The 18,123-nt window shown below is 48.5% G+C and overlaps 1 protein-coding gene across 1 annotated transcript in view; it reads right to left on the bottom strand.

The window, feature by feature from the left end:
- Positions 1-8,936, bottom strand: part of CHST13 (carbohydrate sulfotransferase 13) — a 29,224-nt gene extending 20,288 nt beyond the window's left edge. The window contains exon 1 of the mRNA XM_053989751.1: positions 8,815-8,936. Within this exon, the coding sequence (XP_053845726.1) occupies positions 8,815-8,908 (94 nt within the window). The 5' untranslated portion in view covers positions 8,909-8,936. The remainder of the gene's footprint in view (positions 1-8,814) is intronic.
- Between the last annotated feature and the right edge of the window lie 9,187 nt (positions 8,937-18,123).

The raw sequence follows: 18,123 nt of genomic DNA on the forward strand, positions 1-18,123 counted from the left end.
CTCAGCCCTGTGCTCAGCACTGTTTGTGTACATGGCCCTGTAACAGACTCACCCAAGCACAACACCACACACAAGCCTGGGGCACTGTGGTTTGCAGCATCTCACAGCTGCCAAAACAGCTTCACGGTGTGACACCACCCGAGGGTTCAGTGACCAGGGCTGCAGCACTGCTGGGAGCTCTGAACACCTTTGCCATTCCTTGCTCCAATGTATCGTGGATTACTGGCAAGGTGAAGGGGAGGTGGGACGTGCTGATAGACAGGGAGGCAAGCAGGACCCCAAAGAGCCAGGCCAGGGCTGTCTACAGGGCTGGGGATGGCTGGTGCTTGGAGAGCCCTGCTGTGGGTCAGGAAGCTCTCATCACAGCACAGGGAAGGACCTGAGGTGGCATGGGACAGCATGTTGAACTGGGACAGAAAAATCAGCAGACCCTGAATCCACACACACTCACACCCTCAAAACCAGGTTCACGACCATTTTCAACATCCTCTCAGCAGAGCTGCCAGAGGATGTGGGTTATGTGGGTTATGTGGCCAGGCTTTCCTGCACTGGTAGATAGACGAGCCACCTCAGCTGAGGGTGTAGCTGCAGAACCCAAGGGTGGTGGAGCTGCTACAGTCCTAACCAGAGAGGAGAAATCCTGCTTCCTTCTCCAGGAGAAACCAACTCCAAGCCCTTCCCAGCCAAATTCCCATCAGTCTGCCTGCCCATAAATTTACAACTATTTATTTAGTCGAAGCTCATCCAAATATTAAGAGCTTAGGGGCACTGTGGGAAAACAGGAGCAGGCAGAGTAGGCAGCCTGCTCCTCCAACAGGCTGCAGGAATTCCCCACTGGCTGGTTCAAGGCTGGACACCTCCATGCCCTGAAGCTAAATGTGTTCAGAGCCATGCCAGCAAGTTAAAGGGAGTGGACTTGTGCAAGGATCTCTGAGGCAAGGATCACCAAGGCTAGAAACAAACCTGAGGCAGATCTTTGCCTCTGAGACTTCCAAAGGTGGGAAGTGGAAAAGGTTACAAGGCAGGGACCTTCAAAAAGCCTACAGACCCCAGATATCCCAGTAAGGGCTGCTGTAAATGGTTTGGGAAAAAATGAAACTTGCTCAATAGCATTCAAAAGAAATGCTGGAAGAGAACTCAGCTTCCCTCTCACTTGCCCTCTTCCTGTCCACCAGAAGCCAGCATAAAGATGTCCCCACAACTGGCAGGTCAGAAGGACAGCACCAGGTCCAAGATGGAGTTCTGATGGCATGACTGTGGCCCTGATCCCATGTGGTGCCCTCACACAGCCTTTCATCGGCTTTTCAGACTGAAAATCCATATTTTAGGCAGCTGCCCAGGACGAGTCACAGCAATGTGGGGGTGATGCCGAGACCAATTTGCCAAGGGCAGGGGAGCGTGTGTGCACAGGGCAGTGTGTGTGTGTTTGCTTTTTGCAATCGCTGTCCTGTCTGAGGAGCTCAGACTGAAAACACGCTCAGGGTACTACTGAGCTCTGAAAGATCCAGCCCACCAAGAGGGGAGCAGAGATTTGTGGGTTGTGAAGTGGTGGGGTGACAGTTCAGGATGTCAGCCACTGCACGTTCCTCTGCCACTGGGTGTCCTGGGCTTGCTCAGCTCCGTGCAGAGGGGCACTGGCACTGGTGGCTGCTGGAACCACCCCTGCTGCCTCCTGCAGAGGTGCCAGTGCCTGGCTGGTGCTGCTGCAGCCCCTGTTTGCTGAGCAGCCAGCACACCACGGCTCCTGACAGCACGAGCCCTGCAGTGGCAATGTTGGTATCATTTGTGTACAGGATCCAAGTCACACAGAGCCATTGCTCACACTGTGTCCTCTGGCTCCCCTTCCCCTCCCTGTCCCCACGAGGGACACACTGGGTGTCCCTCAGAGCATCACACTCTGCTTCCAACACGATGAATGAGGCATCATCTCTGCTCCCCATCTCATTAAACTGTAACAGAAACAAATCCAGCCCCATGGCCCAGTGCTACCTCCTACGCTGGGTGATCTCCTGTGAAGGATGTGCAGGAACACTTTACCCAAGCAGTGGCTGCCCAGCTCCTGGGGATACAGAGAAACTTTCTTCTCACCTTTGCCCTTTAACTTAGATAGAAATTTTGGCTTCCCAGTGGAAGGCACAGGCAATTGGAAAATAGAGAACAGAGCAAGAAGAGACATTTGGGAGTAAAACTAAATTTATCAGAACTCTAGAAGTTACTTTAATGGGTAGTTTACTAGAATGACATGGGGCACAAACCTGCAACAGCAAAAACTGGCATAGCTGGAATAAATCACAACAGCCAGCCATGAAGCAAGGATCCCACCATCTGGAAATGAGCATCAGGGATGGGGGACAACCTCACCGGGCAGCAGCATATATAGGGGGCATTTAGCATCCAGCCTTGCTGGGAGGATTTTACTGCCAAGGGGGGAAGTAAAGAAGGGAAGGGAAAAAATAAAATATATATGTGAATCAGTGGGGAAATTTCAGAGAGCTTGTGGTTGAATACAGACCTGTCCCACAGCTGCAGATCCAGACAGGAGACAGAGACAGGGTGTCCCAGTTTACAGCACTGCAAGCTCTGCAGGTACAAGTACATGTATGGGACAGAACAGACTGGTCTAAACTGGGCAGCAAACCTTGGGAATGTGGGGTTCAATTCCCCATTGACATCAGTCACTCCCCTCCATCCATGACAAATTTTACTTGGGGAAGAAAGTACCTCTAGCTCCTAGGGTAGGTCCATTGTCCCTGTTTTCACTCTCAGTGCAAACTGTGCCATGCAGGCAGGACCAAGGCACAATGGTGTTAAACCCAGGACTTTCAGGCCACCAGAGCTCCTCAGTGACATGTTTCCCCCTTGTCTGACTGCCAGTAGTCCTTAACTGCCTTTGAACAAGGAAAGTTTTGGGCTTTTGCCCAGCTGTGCCTCAAAGGCACAAAGTGAAAAATCCCCCCTTGGCCTCTCAGAACTATTTGGGGAGCTAAGCTCTTCTTTGGGTACTCAGCTCCAAGGGGCAGTACTGGGAGTTAAGTGCCTAATGCCTTTGTAGTTTCTTTTGGCTTCTGATAGAGTCCTGGGAAAGACAGCTGTGTTTGCACTGGAATTAAGATGGAGGGTTTGTCATGCTCTCTGTTCAGATGCTTGCAGGAACCAAGGACCAAGAAATAAACTCAGCACATAAAAAATCCCAAACCCCTCAGGAGAGCCCTGACCCCTGCACAAGCACTCATCTGCCAGCCTTGGACCTCACTGCCCTGCACCAGCACAGGCAAAGCCCTCCTGGTGCTGTTTTTGTGGAATTCTTAATGCAGCACATTGGAGTTTTGTGTGTGGGGACAAAATGCAGGTGCATGTGCTGCCAGACAGAAACAGCCAGGCTGAGATGCCAGAGGAACGTGGGGCCAGGAGAGGCTGGATGCAGGCAGCAGAGCCACTGGGACACAAATTTCTCCTGCAGGGACAGAGTTAACTCCGGGTGTGCTGAGCTCACTTCTTTCCCCTCCAAAACCTCTTGCATGTATCAGAGATTCTCAGGAAACTGTATAAAGCCAAGAAGGACTAGAGAAAGCATTCCTCATGAAAAGCCCGGCCCTCAGGAGCAGATGGGCTTCATTACTGTCCTGCTCTCAGCACTGGACTGTGTGGATTTTTCTACTCCAACAGGTCATGGATAGAGTCTTCATGTCTTTTCCAAAAACAACAGATCTGAGGGTGCCCAGCCTGTGTTTGCCAACATCTTGGCTGGCAAATGTTACTGCACTTCAAATACTGGCTCCTCAAAAGGAAGGGGCTGCATTCTGGGCATCATGATACTACGACTGGGAAAATGAGTCGGGCAAAACTGGCCCATGACAAACGAAAAGAAAAAAAAGAAAAAAAAAGAAAAAAAAAAAAGAAAAAAGAAAAGAAAAGAAAAAAGAAAAGAAAAGAAAAGAAAAGAAAAGAAAAGAAAAGAAAAGAAAAGAAAAGAAAAGAAAAGAAAAGAAAAGAAAAGAAAAGAAAAGAAAAGAAAAGAAAAGAAAAGAAAAGAAAAGAAAAGAAAAGAAAAGAAAAGAAAGGAAAAGAAAAGAAAAGAAAAGAAAAGAAAAGAAAAGAAAAGAAAAGAAAAGAAAAGAAAAGAAAAGAAAAGAAAAGAAAAGAAAAGAAAAGAAAAGAAAAGAAAAGAAAAGAAAAGAAAAGAAAGAAAAGGTCAACACCATCCGAGGGTGGCTTGATTTGTCATCCCTGCCTGTGCTTGCAGCCTTAGCCAGGGTAAAAGCAGCATCTCCCTCGTTATCTGGAAGGCTGAGGCATGTGTCAGCCAGCTGCAGGCACAACCCAGGCTCAGAGCATTTGCTGGCCAAACTGCTCACACGTCCCAAGGCAGTGGCTGAATTTCAGCCTCCAAATACCTTTAAACAATGGGGAGGAACTGAGGACTAAAATAGGCTCTTTCCTGTTCTGAAAAAAATAATATCCCTGATTTTCAAAGGTCTGCTAATATTTAAGTGTGTATTTATCTCCATTCACGTCAGGTCTAGGTGCAGTTGTAGGTTCCAGGACTAGAGCTCTGTGGGTCAAATCACTAATCAACTCTGTAATCTCTGTAATAATCTGTATCCCTCTGAAGGGACCAGTCTTTAGGCATAGAGATGGAGCCAACTAGTATCAATAAATTTGGAACAATGAGAAGCAAGAGTTTCTCCAAGATCTGCTGGTCCTGAAGGGTGTTGGGCTGGGCAATTGAAACCAGCTGAGAACTGGCAGAGAGTGGTGGCAGTGGTGTCTCCCATATCCACCTTGGCACATCAGAGGGCTAAGAAACACACAAAGATGGTGAGGCAGTTTCCTACCTGTGATACCTGCTACAAGTGTTGATGTGGCTTCTGGCATTGCTGCTCATCCTCCTGCAACACCCCAACCCTTCTCTCTCAGGCTGGTGAAGGGGCTGGAGAAGCCCTATCAGAGCTCAGAGGAGATCCAACTGGTTGATAAAGGAGCAGATAAGGATGGAGACAGGACTCTCACTGCTTTCTCACTTGGAAAGCTTTCTGGAATAGGATCACAACCCTGGCACTTCTGGTATCTCTTGTTGTGAAAGAGTCAGACCAAAGGCTGAGTACATCTCACTTGCAAGGCCCCACGAGGTCCAACAGCTTGTGCTGACAGCAGGTTGTGAAACAATATGGGAAGTGCAGAAGCCAGCATTGAGCAAGTGCTGCTAAAAAGACCTAAGAAAAAACAGCTGGATGCTGCAAACGGACAGAACCAGAGCAGAGATAAAGGAGCGCTTTGAGATTGAGAGCTTTTCCTTCTTTCTTATTGGAGAAAATCTGCCAGCTCTCCAGATGTCAGTACAGTTTACCTACTCACATTTGCTCCAAAGACATACCATTGGTGTGGCCCCACAGTACTGCCCTGCAGAAACCTCAGACCAGATGAACATAAGGCTTTAGGACCTGCCACTCACCTCCCTCTATCTCCTTCACATGTTCCCCTTCCCTCTATCCCACATCTGTCCTACCAGAGTCATCTCACCTCCCCCACTGTTGCTAAAATCAGTGTGGTCCCCCTGAGAACAGCAGTGACCAAAGCTCTGATGCAGACAAGGAATGGCAGCCTCCAGTATCTCCTGCTGTGCCAGCCTAGATGTGCTGCCAGCAGAGTGAGATGAAAAACCAGCTGTGTATGCTCACCTCCATGCAGAAAGGCACAGCGTGCACGAGTCAGCACAGCTGATGGTGCGCTGCTCCTGCCGGGAACAGCAGAGGAACATCAGCTCAGACCATGGATGATAATCTTGCCGAGGCCAGACAGGATCTCCTGGATGGCTGTGGGGTGACACCAGTACAGCCAAGGTCTCCTGGTGGCCCTCATCACCCCCTGAGCCCAGCTGAGATGGCATGAGGCTTGCCTGGGAGCTGCGCGCACTTGCCCACACCACCAGCCCAGGTGCAGGAGGTGCTGAAAGGTGACTGCTGCAGGTAAACCCCGGAACTACCCACTGTGGCATGGTGTGGAATGTCCAGGGCCGGTGTGCTCCGCACAAAAACACCTTCCTGCAATGCAGATGTCCTCCCCTTGGCCATGCAGCTGTGAGCCTGAAGCAGGACAGCTGATGGCCAACAGGACAGACAGGTCAGCACCGACTTGAAGCAAGCAGGGGACAGTCCATGGCACAGCTCCACCCCAGGGCCAGGGGAGTGCTGGGCCTACAGACCCCGTGTCTGCTCACCAGTACAGCCAGCAGGAAGGAAAGGCAACAAAAAACCACCAGGGCCACAAAGTCAGGGCACACTCAAGCACACAAGCCCACTTCCCTGTGGAGCACCAAGACCTGTCCCACCCCTCTGGCAAACACACTGAGCCCATTCCTGCCTCCAGGAGGTACAACAGGGAATTCTGCCACTGCTTGCAGTACAGACTAATTCAGCCCACCACCAAAATAACCAACTCAGCAGCATTTAGGAGCAGAGTTATTTCAGCACAGGCTGGTGTGTGGGTGTTCCTGAGGCAGAACAAGAAAGCCTTATTCCAGCCCAGCCATGGAGCTCAGCACAAACCACTTCATGCACAACTGTCCAGATGCAGCTGTAAGTAGGCAACACAACCAGAGTGGTTAATTCCTGCTCCCTGAGCTGAGTGAGCCCTTAGCACTTCAAGCTTAAAGGTTTGTATCATCATTTTTCCCATTCCTTGTCCTGGTCACAGGAAGGTTTGGTCTCTCTGTACCATTAGCAAGGATTAATTCAGCATGTTCCATGTAATGGACTGTGGGTGGCCCAGGGAAGGCAACCTGCTCAATCCTGCTAACGATGGAGAAAGGATCTGACTGCTCCTGGGGGAAACTCAAAGCATTGCTTCTTTTTTTTTTCTAGCATTTTTCTTCGTTACTGTATAAAAACTAAATGACACCAGACAACTAGAACTCCAAATAACCCCATAGCAGACATCACTTTAAAGATGACATTTTTGTTTGCAAATTGTTTACCCATTATTGTGACTTATAACTTCTGAAATTCAAGCAATTGGCCTCAGTTTGTTTTCCTTTGGGATAAAAAATGAAGCAATCTGTAGCTTGCTTCCTTTCTGTATATGGTAATGACCTTTCCTCTGCTGGTGTTTCTCACTGATCTGAAGAGGAAAGGAAAAACTGTAAACTGAAAAATAATAAGGGAAAGAAATGTCACACAAATGAAGGCTGGACTCAGGGAGACAACTGTGTGGCTAGAAAATAAGCTGTTGTTGGAGAATATTCTAACTCACCTCTTTATTGAACCGAAAGGGGCAAATCTGCAGAGGGTATCCACATCGTCACAAATGGGTTCCCACGGAGTGACAAACATTACTTGGTTCCAGCAGTTGGAGATCCCTGCCTCAGACCTATCAGCATCTACGGGAACTTTCAAAAATCACACTTGCCCCATGTGAAAGAAGAGATTTGCAGGGCACTGCATTAGCATTCCAGACCCAAATTCCCTGCAGGGCCTCGTGAGACACCACCACCATTACCATCACCTGGTTTGCTCTGACCTCGCGGGAGCTCTGTGTGAAACTGGGTTGAGATCAGGTAAGGAATTAAAGTCAACTAAGCACAGAAAGTTCTGCTGACTCAGACCAGCAGAATCTTTTTTGAAAACCAAAGCCCTGAAAAGAGACATGTTTTCCAGTCAGATGCTAGAAAGCATATCCAGTGTAAAACACAATCATCTCTTCATTAGCACCCCTGGAGATTAAAGCTGATTCAGTGATGCACTTTTTACTGAGCAGTCCCAATACTAAAATAAGATGCGTAAATCATTTCCGTAAGAAAAGAAAAAGTTACTAAGGAATACAATACTGATTATGGTCTTCTGGGATTTCTGAATTCATCTGACAAGCTTCACATGCTTGTCTAGAAATAACAAATGCTTGCTCAAAACCCAACTCCTTTTCAATCTTACTCAGCCAACAAGTTACGCCTTTTTTATTTTTAGGGAAAAAACACATTAAAGTGATAGAGCAGCCCCTATAAAAGGAAAATTACATTTCATTTAGTCTCACTGATAAAATTCTATTAACGTTTCAGTCAAGTCAGTCTTCTGAATTTAAAGATGTAACTCTAAAGGCCCCATTGATGGATTGCCGCTGTAGTCAGAAAACATTAGTACATTGTTAAAACGGCAGGAATTACCCAAAAACGTCTCGTAGGAGAGAGGAACTAATTTCCCCAAAGGAGCAGAAAAGACAGGGAAATAAATTATCCCCCAGTACAAAACGGTTCAGATTTTAGTTTAGAATTGTTTTCCAACTTGCGAGAAATTTCTAAGAGCACACATTAGATAAGTCCCTTGGGCCATTCAGACAGACTCCCAGGAATTTTCGTGACCGCGGGTATGAATCGGCACTTGCGGGACAGAGCAGCTCCCCTCTCCCGTCCCGGCCCCGGCACAGCCTCGGGAGGGCTGCACGAAGCCGTGCACAGTTCCGTGATCGCACAAAGCTCACCAACAGTTTCATGCCCCGCAGGGACTCCGAACAGGACAGCGACCCGAGAGAAGGCGGCTTTGGAAAGGAGAAGCGGGTGTCAGCGCGGAGCGGCGGCGCCGGGACGGGAACGCCGCTCACGCCGCGGGCGAGCGCAGCGGCGAAGTTCGATGGGCTCAGCCGAGCGATGGGCGACCGCCGGCGACTGCACCGGCGGACACAACTTCAGCTCGCCGGGGACCGGCCGACACCCGAGGGGCTCCGGGAGCAGGGAAGGGGCTGCCCGCCGTGCCCCGCTCCCCTCTCCGCCCGCCCGCGACCGCGACCGCCGGGGACCCTCCTGGAGCGCGGCGCCCGCGGACCCACCTGGGCTGAGGCTGCTCTGGAAGTAGAAGAGGACGAGCAGGAGCGAGCCGAGGCCGGCGGCCAGCGCCAGCCGCGGCGCCCGGCTCCGCCGCATCCTCGGCCGCGGCTGGCGGCGCAGCGCAGCGCCCGCGGCCCCGGCCCGGCCCGCCGAGCCCCGCCGAGCCCCGCCGGGCGCCGCCGCCGCCCCGCCCCGCGCCCGCGGCCCCGCGCCCGCCCGCAGGAAGTGACACGGGGCGGCTCAGCCGCCGCCACGGGAACTTCGCCCCCCGAGAGCCCCGCGGCGCCGGCAGCGGCTCGGCCCGGCCAGCCCCGCCGCGGGGCCGGGGGGGTTTCCTCGCCCGCTGCCGTGTCCGCGCCCTGCCAGCGCTCCGGAGTGCGCACTTCCCTGCTCTGGGACTCCCCGAGGGGAAAAGGGAGTCGCTGATGTGGTGGCAGGGTCGGGAGTTTCCTGATCACTTTCCTCTGCACGGTCAGTACTTCGGAAGCATCACAAAGTTTCGTGGCCTTAAAATACACGTGGCCTTAAAATACACCTCTTCCTTTTTTTTTTTTTTTTTTTTTTTTTTTTTTTTTTAATATTCTGTTGGCTACCCCCGGCCCTGCAGTCTTTTACTGAAAGCAATAACGCTTCTGACTAATTCCACCTCAAGCAATAAATTTCTGTAGGAGGACATAATTTTCTATTACTCTCGGCATGCTTTTGGAAAGTGAGAGCACAAAGTTCTCTTAACTGCATCTTCTATCCCCCAGGCTCTGCAATCACAGGCAGAACCAGCCCAGAGCTTTTGTTGCCCCAGTTTTGAAATAGCAGCAATGCTTTTCACCCAGCTCTGTAAAACACTCGAGATCTACTCAAAGGCCACCTGCCAAATTAGCCAGACCAAGAGCTGGATTCTACTGACAACACCCATTCACTGCTTCTCTTCAACCCCAGCACACTTAGCTTTAAGAAAAAGAGGACAGCTCAAGGAGGAGCCACAGGGAATGACAAAGAAAGCCTGAGTAAGTGCACATGCTGGGCTTCATTCTACCCTCATTTAGGGCAGAGGAAACCAGGAGGAGAATCTCACTGTAGTGAAGGAAGCTGGAATGAAATAAAAACACACGCAGCATCTTGCAGGCTGTGTTGGGCTATGACCATGGAATTAAACAGCTCTTTGATGATCCTGTTGGATGGTCTAGAGAGGGGTAACAGAAATGAGACCACAACTGGGACCCCAACACCCCTCCTTGCAAGGGCACACCAGTGTGAGCAGTAACCAGCTGGAAGGAACCTCAGCAGCAGAGCCCGGTGCCTGTTGGATCCCTGAGGGAGGGACTGTGACCCCAAGCACCGGGGAGCAAGAGACAGTGCCGGGGAGCGCTGCTGGTGGCAATGGCTGTGCACATGCAGCCTGCTCTCTGTTGCAAATGGTGCAGTAGTTTTGGCCCCTTGATGAGTATGGAAAGACTTGGGGTTTGCCTCACATGTAAAGATGGGCTGGTAGACCTCAGGGCAGCAAAAGGGATGTCTGGTACCGCTGTCCTTGGGGCCAGAGAGAGTTCAGTGACTGAAGACACATCCAACCTGTGCAATTGGAACCCCCTTGGAGTAGCTTTTCAGGAGCTGGAAGCTGTACTCAAGACTGTTGCTGCATTTTTCATTATTTGCATCTCCCAGTACTGAAACACCAGAGAATCTAGCCCAAGGCTCCCAGAGGAGCTAGGGAGAATAATCATCCATTTAGCCCAGTTTCCCTAGGTTCAGCAGGAAGAATAAAAATGGTAGAAATAAGCAAACTTCACCCATAGTTGGAAATTCCTGTTAAAGAAAATACAGTAAAGCATCCCAGTAGAAACTCATGCACTGAGCAGGACCTGTTGAGTCCTGCTGCCTGCTGTCTGTATTTCATCCCCGAGGGCAGGGCCAGGGCCATCTGTGAGCACATCACATATGCGAGGCTGGTCCTCAGCAGCCCGAGGTGAATGTGCTGTTCAGATCCATGGGGCTAAAAATGGAAGCACATCATGAGGATTTCATAGGATTCCTATGTGGACTCAGCTGCAAATGCTCCCCTTTTCAAAAGGCAAACCCCTTTCAGAAAGAGAACCCCCCCCCATTTTCCAGGGGGAAGAGTTATATTTTTATAAGAGCTGACTGCTGGCAATGGCACCAGCTGCTGGGAGGTCAGGCCTTTGCTGTTGCCTGTTCCTGAGTGAGTGACAGACCTCCCTGGTCACACATGCTGCTCTCTTGTACCATCCCCATCCCCCTGCAGCCCCACCATTCCAAAAAGAGCAACCTCAGCCCATTAAGGCAGACAAGAGTGACCAGTGCTTGCTTGAGAAGATCAGATCACTGCAGATATATAGGATGGCACAAGATGAAGCTGTCAGAGTCTCAGATTGTGATCCCAAGCCTATTTCTAATGGAATCATCAGATTCAGTCTGCTTTGGAGAAGCCCTTCTCTCCCTCCCCAGGCCCCACTTGTGGCTGGAGAACAGCAGGTGCACAAAGCACACATGAAAATACAACTGCTCAGCAGCACAGATGAAATAAATGTGGCAAGCACTGATGCCTGGTGTCTTAATCTGTTGCTTTGCCAGGCCAATTGGAAGAACTGAGAAATGAGTTTTTGCTGTAGAATGCCAATGGCTCCTTCCCTGACAGGCTGTGAACTCCTTGTGGAAGGGCCACCCTGTTCCCTGTCTCCACGGTGCCTCCCACTGTGGGGTTCAGAGCATGGCTGGAGATATTTATGACAATTAAAACAATACTGGTAACCAAAAATAATGATCAAAAGGTGCTAAAATGTGCTGTGGAGGGAAATTATTTGTTACTGCCAAGGTCTGAACTGCAGCTGGCTTGTAGGTGAAGAGGAAGTGCTGTTTGCCTGCGGAATGATGCTGTGCCTTTGATGCAGTGCATGCTTGATTCCCTCCCTGCTCATTAGCAGTGCTCGTTACTGTCTTCTCAGCAGGTTTCTGCCACAAGCTTTGCTTTTTCCCAGGACCTTGGTGCCACTGAGTGAGATTAACCCCGAGCTTTGGTCTGATGACCATGTTGAATAGAAATTAAACAGTGTCTAGTTTCTGCTGGAAACTGAGGAATCTGTTGTACTTCTCCCTGAGGCCCAATTGTCCAGCCACTGTGAAAAAGCCTTTCTAGAGGATATTTTGACTTTGCACCCAGTTGTTTAATTCTGGAGCCGCAGAAGCAGTTTTCGCTGGCCTCCTGCCGGTGAGACTCCCATCTGCTGGTGGCCCTGGTGCACTGACAGTGCTGCCACTGCCCGGGTGTCAGCGAGTGAAGGCTTGGGCAGAGATGTGGGGAATGACACTGGTGCAGCACAGGCTTTCCTCAGAGACCAGCAGCTGGGAGGTGCTCCAGGGATGACCATGGGTCAGCTCCTCTCTGTTTCCTAAGAACTGCATCACCCTGCCTCTGGGATTTCCATGGACCCCTGTGTATCCTGATACTCAATGCTGTGTTTTAAATTTTATGGCATCAGTGTAACACACTGGCTGAGAGGGACCTTGCACAGCCTCAGCCTGTCCCTGCTTGAGCTTGTTATGCAAGTTTCCCCAAGATGGACACCGAAGATCTTGCCAAGCAGTCCTTTCCAGATTTAAAAACCCTCTAAAATTTTTCTTAACACCTTATCTGAACCATCCTTATCAAAACAGGGACCCATGACATTTTGCCCTGAAGGATAAGCAGAGTGCCTGGTTCTGTCACTTTTTTGTATTAGAAGGAAAAGTCACTGCTGCTGAGAGCACCAAGCTGGAATACTTCCATTTCTCAAGCAGTGCAATGATTTTCCACCATTTCCTGTAGCCCTTTGCACCTGCAGAATGTGACTTTTCAAATATTATTTCATAAATGCACTAGTGTTTATGTTCACTTTGCACTGATATACAAGAGCCTTACTTCACAGCAGCAGAGAATCATGCTGGGGTGGACTATTCACCATCGAGTGCTGGACTAAATATTGGCAAGGTCAGTATACAAAAGACACAGGTTGGATAAAAGACACTCTTGGACCTCCCCAGCAAAGCCAGGTGAGATGGGCACAACATCTGCACCACCACATGCTGACCTTGCTACCACAGTTCCAGCATGTCAGAGCAAAAAATTCTCTCCTTGAAGGCACAGTTTTCATTCAAAATATTCCCAAAATGGGGAAAGAGAGGTTTGGAGATGCCATCAAGAAACCTCTTCATATTTCAGAGTGCTGTCAACCATTTGGCTGAAGCTGGTGATGGGGAAGCAAAAGGCAGAGCTTGCCCATGCAGACACAGTGCCTTTGTGATGGATTTGCAACCCAGGATTGTTAGATCAAAGCCTGTAATGGAAAGGCCAGATCTTTGGCTGCTCTAAGCATTTGCTCAGAGGCTGCATTCATTTTTGTCCCAGCTGAGGGGCCATGTCCAGGATACATGCATTTGATAGAAAGAAATTGATTAACAGAATGCTTTTGTACTTTCACGGAAAGTATAAACCAGATCATTCTAAACTGGGCTTTATTTGCTTGGAAGCACAGACAAGCCTGGTATCTCAGGAGCAGAGCAGGTAGCAAAGACGGCTCAGAAATCTCACTGGAAAGTTCTGTTTCCTGGACTTCAGTTGATTTACATTGACTGTTCATTACCAGAATCCTGGGACCAAAGAATCTGGTCTTGGAATCTTCTGCATCCACCAGCCACAGCCAAGAAACAGCATGAGAGAGACCTTAGTTTTAGTACCTCATTTGGAAGTCCTCTTCTGAGCACAGCAGCATTGAACACAAGACTGTGACCTGGGGTGTTGCATTCTATAACTCCCCAGGTCTGAGCAAAGGCAGATTTGTCCCTGAGAGTGGAGTGAGGAGGTGTTTTGTGAGGATAAATGCTTGTGGCCAAGGGAAGCATCTTCCCAGCCTGGCAGGGCACTGCTAGCACTCACATTGCTGCTACAATGCACACATCCATCTGAACTGGCTCCAAAGGGAAGGGGAAAAACCCACACTGTAAATAGTAAGTGTAAATTGCCATCAGTGGTCAGAACAGCACTATAGAAATCTCCTCAACCACAGAATGAACATGCTGAGAAACTTCTCTTTCTCCTTAAAACCCTGTGTTATTCACAGGGACAGAGGTCCCATTTATTCTTGCTCCTCTCACATGAGGGAAGCTTGAGCAGGTCTGTCCTTTGTCCCCTCAGTGCCCCATGTCCTGACAGCATAACCAGACCATCCTGAAATACTGACATTGCTGACTCTTTCTACAACAAAACAGGCTGGCCCTGGGGAAAGAGGAAAATGAACAAAGATAACAGTATGGAATGACATTTTCAAAGAAGTCTGTGTGACTTAGGTCCTGTCCTCATTGACCATGTCTAGTTGAGGTTTTAGGTTCCTAAATCCCTTTAGTACTGCTGATACATTCCCTCATTACTAAAAACAGATCTTCTTGTTTACCAAAGGAGCTGCAGTTAAAATAATCATCATCATCAACTAAATACCATTAGTGAATACATACTGCCACAAAGTCAAACTCAGGTTTGTTACTGCAATTTTAAGCATAGAGAAGTAATTGCATATGTCTGAACATGACAGGGCTGGTCAGATCCAATTCAAACAGCTTCTATTTCATGGAAACCCTGGCTGAAAAGGCATATAAATATTCTTAGTCCAGCTCTTGTTCATGATACTCTGTGTTTTCACTATTCTAGGAAGCCTGAGATACTATTTTTATTTAGACTAAAAATAATGAAGGCTTTTCTCCAATCCTCTGGGTGCCCTATTTGAATTACGTCTGCATTAGAAAATTCCAGTCCTGCTAAAATCAGACAGCCACCGACCCATAATGTCTAGGAGGTCTATCAAGGAAGCATGGTGTCTGCCTCCACCAGAAACTACATCCAGAGGTGTCTTGTGCAAGAAGTTTAGTCCTGGAGAGGTACCAAATCAGCTTAGTGTGGAGAGGTGTGGAGAAAGCCCTTTCCAAGTGTCTGAGCTGCTGCAAAGAAAGCCAAGCCAGCTGGCTTCTCTCTTTCCTAAAGAAATCTTCCAAACAAGCACCTCATCCCAGTGTCCAGAGACAGAAGGGAACAGAGATTTGCAGCTGGAGCTTTTATTACCACTGCAATCAATTCAGGAGAAACAGCCCAAGGAGCCCTGCAGATTGTAGGCCAAACCCATCAGATAAAAGGTTTCCAGGCAGTGCCTTGGGCTCTTCTTGCAGAGATTGGCCATGGAGGGATGATTCATGAGCTTGTGTGTCATGAGCTTCCAGAAACTCAAGCCGTGAGTCCCAACTCTCAGTTGCAGCCTGTCCCCCACTTTGAGCCACCCTGGAGGAGACTCCAGCATTCAGAGTGTGGCTGCCTGAGTTACTGCTGCTCTGCACTGCCCAGGGCATGGCCAGACCTGCTCTCAGAGCACCTGGCTTGCTGTGGTAGTACTGCTGACTGTGTTGAACAGTCTGGCTGCTACCAAATCTATACATTGATGGCAGCTAAATCATGTACTTTTTAAAGAGGTTGCTGTATTTCAAGCTGGTTGCAGTTAGACAGGCTCTACCCTTTTCAGTGTCATGAAAATAATCCACACAAACACCCTGAGCCTGACCTGCTCTGAAGTTTGCCATCAGTGAGAGGAGAAGAGAAAAAGCTACTTCATTTCTACAGATGTTCTTAGCAATAGAGTGATTTCAGCAAAGCCAGAGAGAATTCCAATTCCTCTCTCAGCTGAGGAAGACAGCACAGTCACAGCCTTGCCCCAACCCTCTTTCCAATGAACAGTGCAGCCAGTGTCATTGGGAAAAAAAGGAAAAAAGTGAAGTCAGTAGAGTGTTGGTGGGGTTGTTTTTTTTTTTTTTTTTTTTTGGCTGCTATTTTGTGGTTACAGCTACAGCTAAAAGCAGCAGTAGCAGGTTACAGCAGAAACTGAATATGCTACTGTGCAGAGGTTCAGTTCAGTGAACTGGGCAGATATAAATGGGCTTTTAAACTTCAGAAATTAATTTAAACAAAACACAATTATCTCTTTCAATGAGAGCATGTCCAGAAAGCACCAGCTGGACACAGTACAAGGTAGCTCAGGCATATGTTGCAGTGTTTAAAACCTGAAGCAATAAGAACTGCACTGAAGCTTGCTCTATTTCCCTTTGGCATCCTGGAGCTACTGGAGTGAAGGAGCTTGAACAAAGTGCCTCAGTCAGCCTCGCTGTGGCTTATGCCCTGAGATGCCCCTGGCCAACAATTCTGTTCTGCAGTCCTCCAGAGGGCTCTCCCAAATGCAGGATGGGGGACTACGGCCACCCCCAACCTCCTGGTTTGATCAAAGCAAGACAAGGAATACCTGATAATTAGTGAGGGATTAAAAACTCGCTGCTCAAATTGCAGAGGTGGCAGAGAGGGACATGCTCTGAATGAAGTATGAATCCACACTGCACTGCAACATGGATTTCATCCAAGCTTGCATGGAGTGTGCAGGCTGAGGCTCCCTGTGCAGAGCTCCTCGGTGCACCACGAGGCTGGGGAGAGCCAGGGGCTGCTGCTGTGCCTCAGCCTGCTGCTGAAGGGGGGTCAAATCCCTCTGGGCTGAAAGCACCAGGCTCATGTGACATTTTGATAATGTCCACAGACCATGTGGAAAAGCTTCATGCTGCCCAGCAAAGCAGCTGAAACTGAGCTGTAAGATAATCAGTGAGAGGGACTCATGGTTAAACATTATCTAGAAATAGGGCTGGCCCAGACTATAAACTCTGGCTCCATGCTAGGAAAAGATTAGGAATTAGGGGGAAAAATGTAGTAAAGGTCTGCTATTCTGACAGTTACCATCCACACTGCAGTGCAGTATATATGACTGTACTGCTGTCCTGTACTTTTTGTCCCCCGTTCTCTCCTTCTCTCCCCAGCCATGTTTGTGTGTGTGTCTGAGAGTGTCAGGCAGCTGTGTGGTGTTTTACTGCCTGCTGGGTTAAACCACGACCACTGTCTTCTCTTCTGCTCCCATAGCTGTACTTTCTCTGGTCTTTGGTTTGTAGCCAGCCAAACTATTCCTGCAGAGCCCAGAAGAGACTCGTGGTGTTAAACCAGCCAAACATGCAGTCAAGGCAAATGCTAACTTTCCAGAATCTCCTCTCAGGATGTCCAGAGCTTGACAAAGTGGGCAGGACTCCATGGATCTCGTGAGCCACTGTCTGGGTACACAGGAATTTATAGCTATGTGGTTGCTACAGCTTCAGCTGAAGAAGAGATGTACTTAACTAGTTGTTTTCCAATGAAATCTTCATTGAACAATGCAGAATATGAGAAAAGAAAACTACTCTCAGCAGAAGTCTCTCAAATGTATTCTTCAATCAGTCAGGACTGCAGAGGGAAACTTAATCCTAGATCCCACACTTTGTGACCACTGTTAGGAGTAGAAGTGAATGACACAATGCAAAATCTCCTCCTTTTGATTGCAGTGCCTCAAACACCTGCCCTGAGTTCCAAGTCTGATCTGTGACTACATCTTGCTGTTTGTGAGTGTGGCAATGAAACTTTAAAAATTGCAATGAGAAGTCTATAAAGGAAAAGGTATCCATCAACAGCAGCATGGAACCTCTTCATGTTCTTCCTTAATGTGTTAAATAATGACTGAATAAAGTAAAAATATGTAACAGCTGAATGAAATATTAGACTGCACAGAAACACATGGCATTGCTCAAAAGATCAGCTTTTCCTGCATGGAGAATTAGTGCTAGCTCTATGTGGACTTAGCCATCACAACTTTCCATCCACTCCAGCTTTTGAAACAATTAATCTCATGGAAGCCAGAGCAGGAAATCCTGCTGGGGAACCAAATGCTTTTGGTGAGAGATCCAACAGCAATGAAAACAAATGCACCTGACTTTCTGAGCTGTGCTCAGAGAAAGTCCCCATTAGTTATAGTGACAGATGTGAGTATTTCTGTTTTCCTCCAGCAAGTCTTTCTTGCCAACTTTAAATCATATTAAGTGATATTAAGTAAATATCATAATAACTAAGTGGGGGACAGGAGAGGGAGGAATTTTTTCTTAACTAGCTTCAGGTATCTGGTTTTCTCCGTGCCCAAAAACCTCTTCCACCCACCTGCCTGTAAGAATATTGGCTGTAAAATCAATCATCTGAAGAAACCAGAATAAACTCACGTAACACAAGCATTTCCCAGGTGTCCATAACCTCTTCAGACACAGAAATTGCAGAGAGGCTTTATCAAGTGGGAAATGTTCACAATGTCCAGGCTCATAAAACCAACTAAAATCAGTCCATTTGCTGACTTCAGGGAGGGCAAAAATGTACATCTGAGCACCTGGGACAG

The sequence above is a fragment of the Vidua macroura genome, chromosome 13 (assembly GCF_024509145.1).
Source record: "Vidua macroura isolate BioBank_ID:100142 chromosome 13, ASM2450914v1, whole genome shotgun sequence".
In the NCBI taxonomy this organism is placed as follows: Eukaryota; Metazoa; Chordata; class Aves; order Passeriformes; family Viduidae; genus Vidua; species Vidua macroura.